The 22,116-nt window shown below is 37.8% G+C and overlaps 1 protein-coding gene across 1 annotated transcript in view; it reads right to left on the bottom strand.

Annotated features, from left to right (window-relative positions):
* Positions 1-190: 190 nt before the first annotated feature.
* Positions 191-22,116, bottom strand: part of SACS (sacsin molecular chaperone) — a 35,715-nt gene continuing 13,789 nt past the window's right edge. The window contains 4 exon segments of the mRNA XM_017874487.1: positions 191-4,530; positions 4,533-4,585; positions 4,587-8,588; positions 8,590-13,057. Of these exon segments, the coding sequence (XP_017729976.1) occupies positions 1,508-4,530; positions 4,533-4,585; positions 4,587-8,588; positions 8,590-13,057 (11,546 nt within the window). The 3' untranslated portion in view covers positions 191-1,507.

Here is a 22,116-nt window from a genome sequence, read left to right on the forward strand (position 1 = left end):
CTAGTATATAATAAGCACTTTATATTCTATTAATCCTAAAAAAGAAATCTATAATTCCAGCATGAAAATATACAGGAAAATATTTTCCTAATATTTCCAATAAACACACACCTAGACACACATCAAAATTCAATATTAAGATGTTAAGTTTGATTTCCAATGAACTATTTCCCAGGAAATACCCATTACGATGATTTCATATGTACATTTTGCTTTATTAAAAGTATGGCACCTTATATAACAGCAGAAATAATTACATGGTTTCGCATCCAGAAGCAATACAGGATGGAGGTGCAAACATTCCTTATTACCAATAAAAGTAAAAAAGGTTTTAACATGTTCCGTAAGCCCTTAATTGCATAAAATATATTTAGCATCATTTACAGCCAGTACACTTATATAAACTAATTATCATTACCTTTCCTTTACATTCTGCGACAGAACTATGTTACAGAAGTATGGTGAGACAAATGTGAATTAAATGTCAGTTCTGACCACGGGGAAATATAAGCTGATCATTATAAGCTACTAGATAACACAATGATTTTAACAATTGTTAATGTTTTTAAAGTTAAAAAAAACTCCACTAAGTGCCATATTGAAAAAAAATCTTTTTTTTTTTTTGAACTGCAGCACCTTTAGACAACAAAAGATTGCATCCTGTTCAACCACACTATATAAATTATAACATTTGTGGAAAATATATACACACAAACATAAAGCAAGTGTTCTACCAGTTAATAAATGTTGTCTTGACAAGCAGTTTCCAGAAACAATACTAACATCTCATCTGGTGGTAAGAACTGCCACCATTTTGAGTTTTCCATTGCTATCTTCATGAAACAGGAAGCCTGTAAACAAAAGATGTTAAAAAAATTTAAATAAAGATGTCAAGTGCACTCAGTGCACTCTAAAAAGTACTACCTTCACACTCTTAGTCAAGTAACAGGATTAAAATACTGTACCATTTCTTAAATGCACTGAGTATGACATAAAATTGCAACAAATTCATAATCAGAGCCAGCTGATAAGAAAATAATGCATCCAAGAGGATCCACTTAAAAAAATGACAAACTACAAAGACTTAATTCCCCTTATGTTTAAACCAATGATATGTCCAGTGTTTCATTAGCTCCTTCAAAAATACCATGTTAAAAACATAAAATTAACTTCATCGTAACCAGAGACATACACAGACTCTTATCTAACAAACTGCTAAGCTTTGGTTATAGAAAGTGCAGTTCAATAATGTACCATCCCAATCATTCAAATCCATCCACCTGTTTTGCAGCTCACCACCATCTTCAAAATACTTTTCTTCTAGATTCAGTTAAGGTTTTCCGTTGGTATTCATGCACATAACAACTCCAGAATTCTCCCAGAAAAATCTGCAATGTGCTTCACAATTCCTAGCTAACTGGCAATGAAGCTTAATGAAGTACAGCAATTTATATTTGTGCTACAACACATTCAAGATCTACCTCTTTTTTTTTTTCCTTAAGTACCTTCACACTTTTTGTTGTATAAAATTTTCAAGTTTTATTATGATACAGGCAGTACATTCCATCACCCTCATAGCAACCTCAGAAGTGAACCTGTCATTTGGGATCTGAGGAAAGGGAAGCAAATCAGGATATCTTGTTTTTAAACTGTCTACACCATAAGCTTCCAATGTGTGAACATCATTTGTCAGTCCTTCAAGTTGCTGACTATATTCCTCTATTTTCTGAGCAAGTGCAGTTGGTTTTACATCCTTATCAGACTTTCCCCTCACAGCATAGTCAGCTGCAACCAAAGCTAACTTGGTAGAAAGGTAACATTTAAAGCACACCCACTCATTGGCATTTTTATGAAGGTCATTCCTGGCAGCTGAGAAGTTTGCTCTGGCTTGTCTTAGCCATCTGCGTGCTTCCACTGGATTGCCAACTGACTTGAAAGTGGGAGGAACAAAGAACCTTTGAGAGTAAGTCTGTCCAGCTGAAGGGGGGCATTTTTCTTTGTTCTGTTGCTGTCTTTCAGATTTATGGCTCGTTGCTTCTTGATTCCATGAAGTATAGAATCTCTGAAATGAGTACTTGTCTGACTGAAATCGGGATGCTGAGGTTGAAAACGTTCGTCTGGAAGCCCTGTCTGCATTTTGATCTAGAAAAGCCTGTTTTTCTAATCTGTTGATTTCATTCTGCAAGTGTTTAAAAACTTCATTGGCAATGTCATGGTTCTCTGGATTTTTGTCAGGATGCCATTTCAAATACAACCGCCTAATAATCTTTTTTCGTTCCGATTCTGGAAGCTTCCATGCTTGCTCCACCACAGATGTCACTTCTTTTAAGATTTCTGGTAAAGAATTAACCTTAAGCTTTTTGGGGGACTGATGTTTTGAAGAAGCCTTGTGGCTCTCTCTACCAGAGAAAAGAGGAGGAATGCTTCTCAGGCCAGGGGCAAGGAACTCAGTAGGGCTTGTTGGCGTAGAAGGAGCACTGTCTCTGCTTTGAGAGCTTTCATCAGGTCTTGAAAACTTATACAGATCAAGAGAGCTAACTATTTTATATTCGCTATAACCAATGTCTATCTGATATATCTTTCCTAGAAAGCTAGAATTGTCAGCATCTTCTCTTTCAACTTCTTGTACAATAATTGCATACGTGTATGTTGGCTGGTATGATCCATAGATATCACCACCTTCAGCATCAACAAGGTACCCAACATACTCTCCCGGGTAAAAAACATTCATTGGGTCCATAAGCAGAGTGTAATGAATTTCGGCAGGAATTGGTGTGCCAGGCATTGGAAGTTCCAGTTTTGATGGCTCTGAAGAGTCATATTTCACTCCCAAACTGTCAAGTTTCTCACCGATCCTGTAAATGTCATTGCATCCTAGCATAGCAATTAAATATGAAGTGTCGGAAATCAAATTGTCAGTTGCTGATTTAAGAGTCATTGCCAATGCTAAGAGGAAATTAATGTCTTTACTGTCTGAATGTTGAATGTACAGCAGGATGACTGCATTACCAAATCTCTTCAAAAAAGCAAACGTTTCACTTCTGCTGTGGGGAATAGGATTAAAACCTTTAACTCTTAACGTTGTTTGAAGCTTTTCAAAACAGGACACTTTCAGTCCTTCTCTTAGGGCTTTGCAAAGTCTTATGGCTTTTTCTTCATTGGCCAGAAAAGCATTATCATTTTCATGCTTCATAATTCTAATTAGTCCTGTAATGAACTGTTCAGAAGACAAGAGTAACTGCAATCTTCCTTGAAGAGAACACAACGCTCCAAACTGACAAACTTTAGGAGTCTCTTCATCTAACTGTTCTTCAAGTATACTGCTCAATAATCGAGGTCTAAGTTTCTGAGGAAAAAGCATTATCAACTTAGTATGAAATCCATGGTCTTTCCCTAAGTAGCACTGGCTGAGATCAACCAACATTTGCACACCAATATTCCCCTGGATTCTACTTTTATAATGTGGGGCATCATCAAACACTAAGATGCTTGACTTTACCAATCTACCATCCTGGCTCGGGAGGTAAAGTGCAAGGTCTCGTACATTCTCGAGATCATTCCTCACCTTGACTGAATCATTCTGTAGACTCTTGAACAGACCAGAAACTACTCTCTTAACTGTACGCATTTCATTGGGATCTAATTGTTTGCCCTCAGAATTTTTAAATATGCGGCTTAACACTTCAACGTATTGCTTAGTTGAAATAATATCTTCAGTACCTAAGTGTTTGAACAACTGGTGAAATGTGCCAAGTTCTAAAGGTAGCTTGTACAAGTAAGGTTTAAAATCAGATTCATATTCTAGGTTTATGACTACCTCCTCAGGCTTCAGAAGCTTCCAACCATCTTCTACCATCACAAAAGCAACCCCTCGCAACTGAAAACGAAATTCCCTTTTTTCTGCACTGAGGAATTCATATATGCTCCTTAAGACTTTTGCTCTAGTTTTTACCATTTCTTCATCCAAAGTTGTTATGTTGCATATGTTTCTGCAGTTATTGATTACCTTATCAAGAGGAGGATCCAGGTTAACATTAAGCATACTTAAAACTTGTTCAAGCTGTTCTTGTGGACCAAGTTCACTACCTTCTTGTTCTTTAATGCTTAAGGGTGTAGCTTTCTCTGGAAGAATAGGGCAGGATGTCCATAACAGCTGGAGTACATCACATTGCTTGAATTTTGGATTTACCTGTGCTCCATTGAACTTTATAAGAGGAAGTGTTCCATTTACCTCTTGATATTGAGGATGAAATCGAATGAATTCCGCGGGGGCCCGCTCAGGACATAAGAATGGTATTAAAGATAGCTCTTTCAGAAAATTTCCAGATAACAAATCCATTCGTTCTTGGAATATATGATGCAGAAGGATATCAACTGTATTTTGCAGTGTTTCTTTGGACCAGTTTTCTGTATTAGCCCTCACACTGATTTCCTTAGCAAATTGTAACAACTGCTGCTGAGAAAGTATGTATTTTAGTCCAATATTTCTTAAGAATTCCACCCAGGATGTCATAAATGTAACATGATTTTGGGTTTTATAAGTTGTTCCAATTTCTTAAAGAAATCATTAGGAATAAACAATTTTCAGGAAGCATAACTTCAAAACTCTCACAGTTCTATCATAGAAATGCTTTGCTTGCTTTAGTCTACTGTTAGCATCATGGATTATCAATAAACTTTCCAGTTTTTCAAAAAGTTGTTCCTTAATATCTGATAATTCCTCAGCACTTGATAATCTATTCTTAAGGTAGATTAAGTGCTCTAATCTTGCATCATAAGAGAGATTTTCAATTTTTGGTAAGAGGTGCTTCAAATATACCTCAAGATCATCTACAGGTACACAACCAATCACCTCATACAGTTCTTTTAAGTGTATTTTTTCTTCAAGAAACGCAGATGATGATGATTGTGTCCATTTTTCCACTTCAGCTGGAGGGATACTTTTTGTAAGTACATAGCATGTTCCAAATTTTGCAATACTCACATAGCGGCCACTGATGGATTTATAGCATGGAAGTGACTTTAAAATTTTTATATCATCTTGGGACATCAAGTGATTCAAATTGCAGTTGAAATACATCAAAAGTGCTTCAAAATCATTTTCTACTAATTTTTCTGTTCTAAATGTTGAAGTTTGGACCATATAATGTAGAGCCTTCAAGATGCTTGTGGGGCTCTCTATATTTGCCGTGTGACATGACAACAGAGGAACAAATGCACTGTCTTTGGAACAGATTTTGTTCAAAGCAAGCTGAATACAGCCAGCTTTCATGAGAGCATGAAAAACTTTATCACTCTGGGCATTTGGAAAAACTGCAATGTGCATAAGGCTGAGAGGAAGAAGAACATCTCCTTCAGGAACCACAAGCTGGTTGGCTGAAACAGTAAACTTTGTTCCTGGAAGCAATGCCCAGTCTCTTAGAGTATCAACAACAATGTCAAATGTTGGTTTTGTTTCTTCCTGATCTTCTTTCAGGCTTACAGATTCGCTGATAAAATGCCATGCATTCTTAAGCCAAGACTCACTTGCAAAATTGTCCTTCCACTTCGTGCAACTTTTGGTCTTATATTCTCGAGGCAACACAGAGGATAACAAATCAGCAAAGCTGGAAATGTCAAACACTTTTGCAACTTTACAGTTCAATAAAATATTACTATATTTCAAATACAATGTATTCATAAACAAGTCTTTGCGGGATGGAATCAATTCATGGTATGTTGTTAGAAACTTGGGTCGTTTTGCATCAAAAGTTTGCAAAACACTGTCCAGTGTAATGAGAAGGGGCAGTCCCTCAACTTCAATCTCATTTTCTTCTGCATCTTTAAAACAATAATCAACTAAAAGTTTTAAACTATGAAAAAGTTTTAGATTAGTCTGCTGCAGACGACAAGGCAGCTTCCCAATATGGCAATTAGTGTCAGGAGAGGAAAATGTCATTAAAAAAGATCTGATATCAGCAGGGGTCACATAACTAACAGGAATATCTGCATCTATAAGACAGTGGTAAAGATTAGCAGTTTCATCACAGTTATAAACCAAGTTGAAACCAATTTCTAAAAGGAGATGTTTCAGCCTATAGACATTCTCTGCTACTGTTTTGCGTGTGGTGATATTATAATCTGCATTTTTAAGGTGTTGTAATTCATCCTGTAGTAAATTGTCAAAAAATGGTCTAGTTTTATTTGAAGTAGACATATTGATCCAAGTAATTATAACTGCAGAGTGCAAGTCAGAGCCATCAATATTGGGAGCCCGCACAACAGGTAAAAGACGTTTCATGTCTTCGTGAATGCAACTGTAAAGTGCTTTCACTAGACAATATAAATCTGGCTGTAGATCAAGACGGTTAACTGGGAAAAATGATAAAAACTTCTTTAAAGTGTCCTTTACAACATGAATAGGGGTGTTCTGTAACACTGATAATGTTGGATCAGAACCAGGGAAATACCGTTTTTTTAACTGTATTAGCAATTCAACATATGCAGGAGCTATTAATGCTGTCATTAAACTGTTATTCCAGTCACTTCGAACACCAACTCCATTATCATCACGCCACAGGTTCCTTCTGGCTGAATCCAGTGCAAAGTGGCCATTCACATGAAATGGCAGCCCCGTCTCCAAAGAGAGAGGCAAAAAGCAGAAGGCCCTATGGGGTTTTTTATAGTTGTGAGTAATGCAGGCAGCTACTCCACCACGTGGGAAAAGAGTAATATCTTGGTTCTTGTGAGCTGATATTACACTCTTAGATACTTTCTCCATACTTGAAAAGCCTGATCTATTACAAACTAGCCACGTAGTAAGATTTCCTTCAGAGTCCTCAGTATCCATAGTATAGGTTATCTGTTGAACTGGTATGTCTTTGAGCTGCCTCTTTTTAGTAACACTATCAATTACAGATGCATGAAATTGTTTCCTTTTCAATCTGTCTCCATCTGTGATTTTGCCCTTGACTGAATACAGCACATTTAGAGCTCCAGTACTTTTATCTATTTCACAAATAGAGATTTTTTCCATGTGATTAAGAAACATTAGAAGTTCTGCCCCATCTGAGCGCAGTTTGTCCAAAAGATTCTGGACCATTCTGTCTGATGCTGGAACGGATGAAATTTCCGAAACTTTTGCCATTTCTGCATTACGAAGAGGAAATCTGAACATTGTGCAATTATCCAGTTTAAAGTGGGTTCCCAGATAAAGATCCAGAACATCTGAGAACTGTGTCCTAAAATCTGCATCCAAATCTCTAAACATGCGTCCAGGACTAATGGATGTGGCCCCTGGTGCGTATCTGGCATGAGGATCAAAAATACACAGGATGTCATTGCCAGAAATAAAAGATGGGCAGTCTGTGATATGATACACAGAATTGAATCCTATTCCATATTGTCCAGTTTTATAAGGATTTCCTTCTTTCGTGCCTTTTCCAAGATTCTGAATTCCTCTAACATCATCTTCTGTAAATGGCTGGTTGTTGTACACACAAAGTGCTGGCCCTTGCAGTGGGGCCCACTTATCATCAAATATTCTATCAACTGGATGCTGTCTAGGATCAAACACAAAACAGATTTCTGTCGCCTTTGCATCATCAGCATTTTGAAGAAGCTCTTTCAACATTTCCTTTTCAGAAGGATATGCATTAAGGATGCTCTTAATTCTGCTGGTCAATTTTTCTTTCTGTCCAAATTCTGTGCCAAGTGTTGTAAAACAGACATTGGATGCATATCTTTCTAAGGCTTTGTGTCGCTTTGGGACTGCTCCTAGTTTTACTGCTACTTCCCTGGGTATGTCAGCGTGACAATACTTTACAGTGGTATCCTTTACTTTTATCCAAGGGCAATCATTGTAGCATAACGATTTAGCAGGGAGAAGCATAAGATTAGTATCCGGCAATAATATCTTGCCATAATTTTTCTCACAAAATTCTTGTTTCTTTTCTCTAATGAGACTCCATATTCCTTCACTGATTATTCGCCGGCAAAGCTGAAAATTCTCTTCTGTTATTTGCTTTGTTCCTCTTTCTTGATCAATAGATTCCAAAACAAGAGCAAAATCTTCAACAGTGAATGACTGCCTCACACCCACACTTTCAAAAAGTTCACGGAAATTATTTTTATATTTATTAGGCAACTGATAAAGGTATGGTGCTGCCTCAAAATTTAAATGAAAAGAAACCTTTTCTGAGTCAACATATGCATTCTCAACCAGAATGAAGCTAAAGGGCTTTAACTTATCAATAATTGATATCTTAGTGATGTCATTTTGCATCAAGGCTTCATGAAGGTATTTGTAGCAAGCATTGGTGATATTCTCCTGGTACAGTGTAATTCCATCATCAACTGATTTTGCAACTTCTTTCAATTGGTTTATAACCAGATCAAGTGTTGGCTTCTTGAGTAATCCCAAAAACTCCTTAACAGCCAATGACACTGAACCACAACCTCTAAAGGAATGGGAATTTTCATTTAGAATTGGTTGCAAAAGACAAATTATATCTTGATGTTCAGCTGTATAAAGGTCAGTTGCTGCAAACATGGTTTCAGGTTTAAAACTGTTACCTTTCCAGTCCAAAGAAAACCTGCTGGTTTTGTCAAAATGGAAGGAAGGGGATTGTTTGATATTTTGCAGCAAAATCCTTTGCTCTAGGATCCCTTATTTTTAGTTTCTCATCAATAAGACTCAATAAGATACTACTTCTTAGGCATGCAGCAACATGATCACTTTTATTAATTTCAGCTACTGACTCTGCACGTTCTAGCATGTCATCCCATAAAATATCATCTTTTGCCATACCTAACTGAACTAGTTTAATCAAAATAATAGGATTGAGATAATCCTGAGTAGAACCATAAGGGAATCTTCCATCTTTAAAGTCAAATAACTTTGCAACTCGTCCTTCAGGGTGGATCAATCTTGATGGCAAAACCAAAGGATGCCCCTCCAAGGAACAAGGAATACATGGAGTAACACGAAGAATTCCCGAGAACTCATCAACTTTTTCATTTAGAACAAAAATCATTAAAGGATCTCTAAGTTCTGCTTCAATTTCTTGAATATTTGGAAAAAACACTTCAGAAAAAAACTGTTTCTCTGAAAATGTGTTTTCAAGTAGTATCTGTTTGCAGCCAGCTTCTTCAAATCCTAATTTTACTGAAGAAGGAAGTTCAACAGCACAAAGGTTTTTGGACCCAGTCTTCTTGAGGTATTTCAAAAATATCTTGAAGGCTGCTGAACCGACATCTCTTCTTTTAAGTATACAGTCATCTAGAAATCTTACATTCTTCATGGAAACCCAAGTAGATCCATCAGAGAAGACTTTGGTCAATTCTTTCCCTTTTCCATGAGCTATATCTTCATAAAATCCTTGGCAAATTACAGAAAAATCATCATGAACTAAATCAGGATCGGGCCACACTGCATAGTAAGTATAATCCACTAGCTCCCCACTAGTGGCCAGGTCCCGTAAGACACTCAGTGCCTGTAAGTAAGCTTTCACAATAACATGTCTCATGAACGTGGTATTCCATCGTCCTTTTGTATCTGTTTTCCAGATTTCTTTCCTATTTGATGTAACAGCAAAGCACCCATTGATGTGAACTGGCAAGCCTGTTTTTATTCGTAAAGGTAAATAGCAAAACACCTCTCCAATGTGTGGTTTCACAGTCCACTTCTGGTCCTGGATTTCTGACAGCAGAACTCCTACTGCCCCACATGGAACCAGTCCTAGTCTTCTTCCACTCTCACTCAGGGAAAACTTCAGAGCCTCTCCTGTGTCCATGCAAGTACATAGAAGCCACGTGGTACACTCTACTGTTTTTTGTGACAACTCATCTGATGGCTTTTTTGATTGGCCAGACTTTGCCATTTCAAAGAGAGCAGCTGGGTCATCATCTGGGCCTCTAAAAAGTGGTGACTGTAAATCAGCAATCCTTCTGAAGACATGGTGAAATTCTTCCACTGTGATCTGAAGAATGCAAGATGACTTTGGTTCATCACTGGGAAGCTTTTTATTACTGCTGCTGCAAGTCTTCATGAGCTTAGCAGCCTCTTTTAAAACACTTAAGACAGGTGTGTTCAATGCTTTGGAAGAGCAGGATTTTTTTTTAATTATTACTGTATCTTGTGCTAAGCGGGGGTTGGTTTCCTCAATTTTCAAGTACTTCAAATACATTGACTTTACACTCTGAGTGAAAATGATAAGCCTGTGTCCACAGAGACTAAATTCATCCACAAGAGAATAAATATCTGCTGTATTATAGCAAGTACTACTAACTTCACTCACTTTTGCTTCCTGTTGAGTTCTAAAGGACAGTCGGAAAAGAGTTCCATTATAGCTGTAAGGTGCTTCTACAGTCAAAGGTAACTGACAGCCAAATACATCTATAAATGGTTTGAACTGATTAGGAAATTTTCTAAGTCTTTTCTGTTGTTTACTCCAATTAATTTTGATCCCAGGATTGGATTTGTCTTTAATGTGTTTACTGATATGGTTTATGTTTGGATCGAACATTATCATGAATTCCCGACTCATAATGATGGGAATGTCAGTGATATGGTACACAGAATTAAATCCAAGACCAAATTTTCCAACTTTGTCAACTTCTGCCCTTTTTAAAGATTCTCCTAACCTAGTTATGTTCACAAAATCTGAATCTGAGAATTGAGAATTGTTGAATGACCACAAAGCAGGTCCATGACAAGCTGCCATCCCTGGGTCGAGGAGATTCTCTCTTATGTCCATATTTCTTCTCATATCAATCAAGAAACTGCATTCTGTTGCATTTGCATCATCAGCATTTTGAAGTAGTTCTTTAAAAATATCTGACACTGAAGGGTATTCTTCCAGAATATTTTTAATTCTTACAGTAAGTGGTTCTCTTTGTCCTGACTGCTCAAATCCCATGTTTTCAGGATTTATCAGTCTTGTACTAAGGCATGGAACTTTGAGCCATTCTGCAGTTTTCATGGGTATGTCCTCATGCACCAAAATGATTGGTTCCACAGAATCTTCAAGTAAGTCATTAAGGTCATCAACTTTAATGTCACAGTAACAGCATTCGTGAATTGGCTTCATGATGAGTTTAGAAGGACTTTTGCTATGATGTATAGGAACTGGTGTGTTGGGGCTTGCTGGAATCTGATTGCTATATAGCCATCTGATAATATTCAACATAAGGTGAAGATTTTGTTTGCTTTCTTGTTCACTGAGATCTTGGTCACTTTTGAGATATATCTTCTGAATAACCATGGAAATATGATCTGATGTCAACTCCTCTATTGAACCACAGACCTTAAATAGTTGGTGGAATTTCGCCATGGTTTTAGGTACATTATGCAAATAAGGCTGAAGGTCAAGATCATGGATTGGTTTAATCACAGCTTGGGCAAGTGGACAAAACTTCTTGCCAGTCCAAACCCAGGGAAATTTTAAGGCTCTAAAAGAATCTTTCCCTTCATTTAGATGATCATGCATGAATCCATAAATTTCAAGCAAAATATGCTGGAATTGATAGTAGTCTTCATCACTAAAGGTTTTTGAAGTATACCAATCAACAACAATTTTAAAGTGTTTTAAGACAGCACTAATGCTAGGTTTTGTGAAGATCCCTAATGCTTTTTCCAGGTTTACATGGATACTTTCAACAAGAGGAAGTGAGGAGCCAATGAGAATTGCATGGCCTACATCACACATATCTGGTGGTGCACAGAGATTACAGAGATCTCCTTTCCAGACTAAAGAGCCTGGATAATTTGGAGGCCTTTCCTTGCAGGCTGGAACCCATTTTATTTTCTTCAATGTCATCTTTCCTTCAGATGATTGTAACAGTGTGTGATTCTTATTTAAAACCAGTAAGAGGGTTTTGGCTTTCTTCAGAAGAACATCCTGATCTGGACAAGCACTGCCCTGTAAGGCTTCAATTTTTTTTGCCACTTGCACAACATCTTTCTCTTTGAGACTGGCTTCGTTTTTTAAACCAATCTGTCTTAAGGAGTGAAGAATATCTGGTGAGGTAAAAACTGTGGGTGGGAAATAGGTTCCTTCTTCATTACAAAAGAGATCCTTTAGTACTTCTATATCCGGGTCAAAGAGTTCGCCAGCTGATACCACCTGTTCCTGTGGTATCTGGATGAATTTTAATGGTGTTAACCACTCAAGCACATTTGGATTCTCATTTTTAAGAGAAGACAGATTCTCAAGGACCCATAACATAAGCTGTGTTACCTCTTCATGTGAATAAAATGCATTTTCAATATCTTTTAAAACAAGCTTTAAGCAGCTAGTGGTCTTTAACTGTTCTATTTTCAACATGTTTGCAAGACGAATAGTAGCTTCATCACTACTGTCTATTACTGAAATAGAAAGTCGCAGATCTGCTGGGAGCTTGGCAGTATGGTGTAAGACTTTACAACCTTTCAATTTTGTATAAGCGGAAATTCCCTGACCAGAAGAATGGTTAATGCGCTTGAATATTGCCAATTCTTGAATAATTCTTTTCTCTTTCTCACTGCTATCAGTTAAACTAGCCAAGAACTTCCTCAGGGCATCTTTGTGTGTTGGAAGTAGCGAAGTTATTTGATTACACAATTTCTGCAATGGCATCTTCTCCATTATTTGCAAAACAGCACTTGGTAATGGTGAATGAATATATTTTTTAATAAGCGGATGTTGTATACATGCATCTAATTTTTTAAGGACAAATCCTCCAAGTTTTTGTACAATGTCTGCTAAAAATTCTGGAAGCTGTGCTTCAGATTCATCATCTAAAATGACTAATGATGGAATCCTGAGTCTAATGAGTTCCACACATGCCTGACCTTCCTCTAGTATAGTTCTGGGGATAAGTGGCATCTCATCAAATAAAGTCAAATCCTCTGAAAAATGTATATAAAGATTTTTCCAAACCATCTTAAGCCATGAAACAGATGGGTGATTTCTGTTTTCATCAAATGGATACCATTGAACGATCAATTCTCTGCCAGGCCAGAATGTATTCATTACTTCCTTGATAAGACGTGCAAATCGTTCTGGATTTAGAAGCTGCAGCTGAGTACATGGTCTTCCTGTAAATCATACACAGAAATGTCATAAATACATATAATTCTACTACAGTAGCTTTCTATTCTCACAAATAAGACAGTAGTGGGAAGTTTGTTTTGTTGTTTTTTTTTTTTTTTAAGACAGAGTCTCGCTCTATCACCCAGGCTGGAGTGCAGTGGCGCAATCTCCGCTTACTGCAAGCTCCACCTCCCGGGTTCACACCATTCTCCTGCCTCAGCTTCCCAAGTAGCTAGGACTACAGGGGCCTGCCACCACACTTGGCTAATTTTTTTTGTACTTTTAGTAGAGACAGGGTATCACCGTGTTAGCCAGGATGGTCTCAATCTCCTGACTTCATGACCCACCTGCCTTGGCCTCCCAAAGTGCTGGGATTACAGGCATGAGCCACCGTGCCTGGCCAGTACTGGTTAAGTTTTCTAAGAGCTGGAAGTACATGTAAAAATTCGGCAAAACTGGGCTAAAATAATTTTTAAATAATAATAGTGATAGAAAATCTATATATAAATCCATATTTACAATAACCTGTGAGAGAAATAATTCTGCCTGGAAAATGCTTATTTTAAATAAATATACAAAATGCATTTAAATATGTTTTTTAAAGTATCCTATAATGTTCTGCAAATGAAATCAATATGGAAAACAATGTTTAGCACTTATTTGCCCACAAATAAAACACCAAAGAAAATGCAAATAAAATTTAGGTAAGAATCTTTTTTGTTTAAAGGTAAAATTGATACACGACCCCAATAAAGGCTGACTATGCCTTATCCGAATGCTTGTGACCAGAAGTGTTTCAGATTTCGGATTTTTTTTTTGGACTTTGGAATATTTACATTGTACTTACCAGCTGAGCATTCCAAATCCAAAAATCTGAAATCCAGAATGCTCCAATGAGCATTTCTTTTGAGTGTCATGTAGATACTTGTTGCAGATTTTGAAACATTTGGGGTTTCAGATTTTTGGGTCTGGGACACCCAACCTGTATGAAGGATGTTTTGTGTTAACTTCAAGTTTCCAGGAGCCACACAGCTGTATGACCTACAGAGAAGGGCATGAAGTCAGCACACTGAGGCTGGAGTCTCAGCTGCAGCTGACCAGCGCTTTCTGCAGCTGAGGCAGCAATGAGACTTACATGGTTTCCTTTCAACAACTAAACAGATGTCTAATTTCAGTGCCATTTCATTTTTCTGGGACTTGAATTCTCTCATTTGGAAAAATAATGGGGATGAGATTCTAGATCTAAAGACTGCTCTATATTTATGCCCAAATACAGAACATATTTACAACTTTTCCAAAGTACCCTGTATCTAGCTACTTATTATTAAAGTATGCTGTTCAGAGCCCTGAGATTTTTGCAGAAATACTTTGGAGGCAACAAAGGAGCACGTGGGGCCATGCTGTGAAGGCAGCAGAGCAGCTCCGCTTTTGGATGTCTGATAAACTAGAACACTAGGAAGATATTTGCTTGGGTTGAGGGGGGCAGTTTTTACTGGTTTTAACCACTGGCCTTAGAAATGAACATTTTCTTTCTAAGTGAATTTAGTATTTCAGAGTATGACATTTATAATATCAGCAGGAACAAAATGAAAAAATAACACCATACATCTGTAGGTATATTTTTCCCAGAGAAATAAACATCTCAAATTCCATCTGGTATAGATACTAACATTCAATATTCTCCCTACGTACATATGACTTCTAGACTCTTAAAAGAGTGGCAAGGCACAGTGGCTCACATCTGTAATCCCACCACTTTGGGATGCCAAGGCAGGTGGATCACGAGGTCAGCAGTTCAAGACCAGCCTGGCCAAGATGATGAAACCCCATCTCTACTAAAAATACAAAAATTAGCCGGGCATGGTGGCGGGCTCCTGTAGTGCCCAGCTACTCAGGAGGCTGAGGCAGAAAACTGCTTGAACTCAGGAGGCGGAGGTTGCAGTGAGCCGAGATTACGCCACTGCACTCCAGCCTGGGCGACAGAGTGAGGGCCCGTCTCAAAAAAAAAACAAAAAAAAAGCAAGTTTGGAAAATATTATAAGAGGAATCCCGCCTCAGGCTCTGGAAACTTTTACATATTGTTACTTTTTTGTCCAAGAAAGCATACCCTTATTTCAGAGGCTTATGTATAAAAAAGATGACTTTATCTTCTACCAAGAAATTGCCTTTCATGTAACAACAAGATATTTAAAAATTACTGCCATAGAAATTTAAGCAAGGGCACACTTTTGCAACTTTAGGAAGGTGTCAATACCCAAATTCAGAATATTTTTCAGTTTTTACATTGTGTGATTTACAATAATTCAAGCACTAATATTTAAGAAATTACAAAATCTTGTCAGCAGCTTGACTAGTATAGCCTGTTTGATCTGTAAGTCCTATTAAAATATGATTTTCCAACATTTTCCTTTTAAAAATGCTCACTGAATCAGATTTAACTATAGTGGAATATCCAAATCATAAGGCAAGGATATAATACTAGAGATACAAAAAAAGAGTTAGAAATTAAAATTCAAAACACTCAGAAAATAAAAAATTAAATATGCACCACTTTGTGCTCTATGTTAATAATTGCCACGACATGCATTCCATAGATAATCTTACCCAATATCCTTTCATGAAATTTGGCAATTTATAAAACATATACCTACCTTCAGGAAAATGATCTCATTTAATGTATAAATTAAATGCCAACAAAACACACACACACACACCACCTATAGCATGCAACTAACACATCGGTCATGCTCAACTGAAAAAAACATGAAAGAAAATAAAGGAGAGAGAAAATGTAATAAGACACCAGTATATGTACATTAAGTCAGTTCGATCTGAAGTCCTGAATTCTATCCATTGTATTTAAGACATTCAGCTTTTTAGTTATAAATGTTAACACAGAAACAAGTCTCCATGTCCTGGGTTAGAAAGTCATAGAAATTATAAAGCACCTTTAACAGGATCTGCAAAATCATTTTTGTAGCAGTTTAATAAATGAAATGGTTTTTGTAACCTTAAAATTATCAGCACTGTCTACAGAGGTTAAGCTACAGTACTGAAATTATTCCAAGAGGCAGAAAGGTTTAAACAATGACCAAATTTAACTTAGAAGGAACTCTTCCAAGAGTAGCTTTTGCTTCACTATGATCAGTTCAATCCCTCAGTGGTTCAAAATAATAACATCAACATAATGAATCAGTACTCAAAGACTGCACTGCTTTTTATTGTTTATGTTTATGTTCAGTGCTAACCTTGAGATGAATTTCAGCACAGACGGAAATATTATATATAGTCTACTTAAAAATTTACTTAACCAAGAAATCTCAGTCCTGAATGTTTTAATTAACTGAGAGTTTACTACATTCAACCAGACTCCTTCAGTCTCCAGCTGGCTACAATAACAATCCATCCAAAGCTCTAAGCACAGTGACAGTTTTTGATACTTTTCTCCTGTACAGAAAGTGGCAATGACAGCCTGGGTAGCTGATGAGTTCTAACAATGCCCCACTGAGCAGAGAGATGCAAATCTCTTTGTAAATGTCCAGTCAAGCTTCAATTAAATGGTGTACTGTAGATCAGTCAATCTTCAAAGAAATGAAGAGAGAATAGAAAAAAAGAAATGAAACCACCACAATAGAAAAGGAAGGAAAGAAAGGGCAGCCTTCCTGCCAGCTCAGACTCCCTCCATCTCCAGCCTAGCAGTGGCACTGCAGACCCCAGGGCCCAGCAGAAAAGTCCAGCAAGCCAGGGTGGTTCAACATTAGCCCCAGTGACCACATTTCTTCCTCAAAAATCACCACTGACACTCTGTCACCGACCTCTTAGCTTTCGTCTTAAGAGAATCGCTGATGTAACCAGACAGTACCAGGGCAAATGTTAATTATGCAGTCCACTTATATCAAGATTTTGTTTTCCTCTTTGATTTGATGCCACCTTAAAACATGTAAGATACATTGACAAAGCCTTAAGAAAAATACAGTAATAAGAACTGTGAACAATAAACCATTTTTAATATAAGCTAGGAACTCAAAATATTTATATGAATTATCACTATAATAATGACTTGGTTTCTAAACTATTTTAGTGTATCACCTGCCTCAAATAATATTGATCATAAAATGATTTCTGTAAGCAAATCTTATATCCTATAAATTTCCAAATGAAACATGAAGTTGGGGAAAATAATACCACTAGTTGAGTCAAAAAATTTTTATTTATTAAAAAAAAAAGGCAGTCAGTAAAATGACATGAGGCAGTCAACAAAATGACACACGAGGCACTGTAAGAACAATCGGCCAACTGTCCCCAGTGAGACCTAGGCTGGCCACCTTCCCTTCCTCAGCACACCCAGGACAGGGGGTCCCTGCTGTCACCAACCACAGCACACTGAGCCAGACTCCAAAACAGAAAGGCTGTGGTCTCCTGACTTCACAGTCACAGGTCCCAGAATCTACGTCCCTCTCTGTTTTTTTGTTTGTTTGTTTTTGTTTTTTGTTTTTTGAGACAGAGTCTCGCTCTGTCGCCCAGGCTGGAGTGCAGTGGCGTGATCTCAGTTCACTGCAACCTCTGCTGCCCCGGTTCAAGCAATTTTCTGCCTCAGCCTCCCAAGTAGCTGGGATTAAAGGCGCCTGCCACCATGCCTGGCTAATTTTTTGTATTTTTAGTAGAGACGAGGTTTTACCATCTCGGCCAAGCTGGTCTTGAACTCCTGACCTCGTGACCCACCCGCCTCTGCCTCCCAAAATGCTGGGATTACAGGCATGAGCCACCGAGCCTGGCCCCCTCTATGCTTTTTAATCGGAATATTTGTGTGCATCATATAATAGAGATGCATTCACTATCACATTTCCCATTAAATACCACAGCTTAATATACAGATTCCCACACCATTCTTTGATTAGAGACTAAATGTTCTATGAAGTGAATGTTTCCAAGTCATCTGAATATGGTTTTACTGTGGTATTTGTAATAACAAAAATCTGTATTAGTACGGTTTCCTCTCTCCTTTAATATTATAGTTATTACCACCAGAAAAAAAAAATTGTTGACATAACTTCTAGCTACTTACGTAAATGCAAAAACAGAATTCAAAGAACCAAATGAACAAAAACATCAGGCTTCAAATGAACACGACATTCAGTTATCCTACCTGAATATCCCCAGAGAAGATGTTGTGCTAGAATACAATTAAATCCATTCTTAGAAGAAGTCAGAATTGTCACAATTTTCACATAATGGCTACAGAAATTGTTCTGTATCTTAAGATAATGCTGTCTGTAGAATCTCTACACATCCTTATGTAAAAGAAAAGCCAGAAACAAAACTCCAAACATAGCAGAATACACATCTAAGATTTAAAGCTATATTTCAGTGCAAACTAAATCAAAGTACGTAAGAGTCAGGAGTGTGGGTTCAGAAAGAAAGCAAAGAAAGAATTATGGACTTCATATGCACAAATTACATTATACCTGCATAACATCATTTGATAAGCTACCAGTGAGCTTTTTGCACAGGCTATCATGTTCAGAGATTCTAGACTAAAAAACCTGATTTTAAAATTTTAATTTTAAAAGTTTCGGAATATCTATACAAAGTGTGTAATTCCAACTTTATAATAAGGAAAAAGAGATTTTATCATCTATTTCCACTGCTTGCCCATGGTAACCAACAATTACAAACGTCTAAGAATTGTTTCATGAACATCTATCCCTCCTCTGCTTGAATGAAGCAAGAAACTTTTAATCAAGTGGACTGCTACAGCTCTGTGAGACTTCTGTGTATTTGGGTCCCTTAGGCTAACTAAACTAGTAGCTAAGATAGAGAGCAAAGGTGTAACCAAAGAAACGGAACTCTCCTCATCTTAACAGCATTCTAATCACCTTAGCAACAGGCACCTTGTTAGTTAGGCAATACTGATTAAGTGCTAGAGATATAGAAATGGACAACTAGACATAGTCCCAGACCTGGCCCTACAGTCTAATGGAGCAGGCAAGTATCAGATAAATTATTACAAACACTTAAACAGGTACTGGTGTGTGAGTGCCATGGAGACCAGAGCATGGAAGCACACATGGGTTGCACAAAAGATGAGCAGAGCTAGTGAGATGGAGGAGTTGGCAAGGAAATCACATGTATCACAGCTGAGGGAGGGACAGAACGTGCTGTCCTCCAAACAGAAAAAAGCATGGAACTAAGGGAAGGAGATGAAAAATAGCAAACATCAACAGAACCTTCCATGTACTAGGCATCTTCATGACACCCAGAAAATGGAGCCAGCTAATGAAGTGCCTCATAGGAAAAGTTACGGATTTTGGTCTCATCTAATAAATAAGTATGAAAATTTTAAAAATTATAAATAAGATCCTGGCACCAACTATTAGGCATCTGTACCACTAAACTGTTCTTGTTTCTTTTTCCTTCATCCAAAACCCATTTACCTGCTCTTCTAACTATTCTCCAGTTTCTGATATCCATCCATTTACTTAAGCAACTTAACACAGAAGTCAGTCAGACCTGGAAATTAAAAAAACAAAAATCGTAGCTTCAACTCTGCAACTCAAGCAAGTCATTTAAATCCCTCCATTTCTTTGAGCTTCAATGTCTCCATCTCTCAAATGGAGACACAGGCTCTCATGGTTGTAAAGAATAAACAAGACTACAGAAGACACTGATTTGAAAAGGAACTATTAACTCACGGACACAAGAGCGAGATTTGCCTTTTGGCCTCTGCGCCGCATCTCCTCCATGCGGTCCCCACCCAGCCCAGCAGCTGAAGCATCAACTTGTCCAGTCAAACTTGGCAAGCAGGCTCTCGGCCAGACCTTGGAAATATAAAAATAAAGATTGCCCCTGCTCTCAAGGATGTTGCAGTCTAGCACAGTAAAAACATGATTCTAATAAAACAAAGAGGATCAAATGGACTGTGTACTGAGTTCCAAGAGCAAAAGAGAGGCATCCACCTCAGACTGCAGGGCAGGGGTGAGGCACAGGGCAAGATGTCAAAGAAAGCTTCCTGGAGGTGACACATGAGCTCAGTACTGAACGATGAATAAACATTAGCTGGGCAAAGTAGAGGATGGAAAGAAAGTATTCTAAGCAAAAGGAACACCATGTACAAAGCTGCAGCGATGAGAAAACTTCCATGCAGGGAAAAAAGTACTGAGAACCTACACTGAAGTAGGCACTGCGCTAGATGGTGGTGACAAATCTGAGAGGTCTCTCTGCTTTCACGAAATTTAGGGAGGATTCACGTTCATCAACCTACAAGTGCTTGTCTAATCAGAACAGAAGAGGGTGCCTGCATGCACCAAGGCCAGTGAGACAGCACTCCACAATCATGGAAGTTCACAAGCATGGAAAGTCCCCTAGTTCATGCTAGCAGCGCTAGATTTCTCCTGATAGATTCAGTGTCCACTGGAAAACCTGCAGGAGGGTGACATAATCAGATGAAGCCCAAGCGCTGTAGGCAAGGACATCAACTGCAAGAATCCAGTAACAATGAGAAATTAGAGGACCTGCCATAGGCAGTGGAGTAAGACCACGGGACTGGCACAGAAAATTTAGTCAGCAGATCCTGGAGATTGTGGGGAACAAAGAAGAAAATTTAAGGATTCTTTCCTGGGCAATCTTGTGAACAGTAGTGTTATTTTCAATGGGATCACTCAAAATGAGAAACAGATTTGGGGAGAGGATGAAGACTAAAGTTTCGCAATGTTGATTTTGAAATACTTACGGGATTCCAAGTGCAAAATGCTAACAACAGCTACTATTTGTCAGTATTAAGTGCCGGATATTGTGTTAAACGATATGTATTATGTATTCATCATTCGATCTTCAGCATAATGCCTGCTGTGAGTACAATATCGCAACAAAGCTTTCAATAACCTGATCTGCTGCAGTAACATAAACTTGGATACAACTCAACTGGCAAGTTGTGATTGCTCCCATCCTCCACTCAATCCTTATTTCATTATGCTTGCAGTGAAGCAATCCTGAATTTTATGTAATCAAATCCTGGGGACCTTCAGATATACCCTTAGAAGGATATTACTGTATTACCATGTTACTGATGAGGAAGCAGGGGCTCAGAGAGGATAGAAAATTTGTTCAAAGTCACACAATAGAGGAGCGAAGTTTAAGCCCAGATTTGTGTAACTACAAAATCCAGGTTTTTAATCTCTGCTACACTACCTCTCTGAAGACGAGGGTGGTGACGGAAGATATGGTGGTCACTAATGCTTTCATGGGAGTGGATGAATGTATTCAAAGAAAGGAACAAAGTAAAAGAGCTGAGGAAGAAGCCCCCACACTAACCCATATTTAGGGAGTAAAGTGAGGAACAGAGGTTCACAAATAATTCTGAGAAGCAAGCAAAATCAGTGGATGCCAAGAAGGTATGGTATCATCACAGCTGAGGGCTTCAAAGAGGAATCCCAAGCTTCTGGGAGATCAGGTAAAAGAAACAGAGAAGTCCACTGAGCTGAGTAACAGAAAAATCATTAACTAGTGACGACAGCCAGACTATTTTAGTGGAATGACAGTGGAAGCAAAAGTCTGTTTGGAGTGATAATAAATAAAGACGAAGTACAGACAATAAGACAACTCTTTCTGGAAGCTGGACTATGATAGAATACAAGAAAGAAAATCAAGATCGAGGTCTGTTTTGTTTTTCCTGAAATGGAATATAGTGAAACATGTTTCACTGCTAATGAAAGGGGCCATAGAAGTAAACACTAAAAATACAAGCAGTAGTTCAATATTTAGCTAAGGATTTTAAATGTAATACAAGGAAAAGGTACAATTATTAAATAATGTGACAGATTTTGTTTGAGCTACAGAATTAGAGGAAAAGTTTCCATTGCAGAACAAACATATGTTTTCATTTTATGCAGTAGTACTTCCCAGACTGGCCAATCAGTGTTTACCGATCACTCATAAACAGAAGTCCATAGTGCTCTGTGTCAGCAAAGCAATGGAGTAATCATTATGTACAGCAAAAAATATCCAATGTTGTTACATGTCTGTGATGTTCCCTACCATTTATGAAGGGGGCTCCATAAACATAAGA

This window comes from Rhinopithecus bieti, unplaced genomic scaffold (assembly GCF_001698545.2).
Source record: "Rhinopithecus bieti isolate Rb0 unplaced genomic scaffold, ASM169854v2 scaffold_8350, whole genome shotgun sequence".
Taxonomy (NCBI): Eukaryota; Metazoa; Chordata; class Mammalia; order Primates; family Cercopithecidae; genus Rhinopithecus; species Rhinopithecus bieti.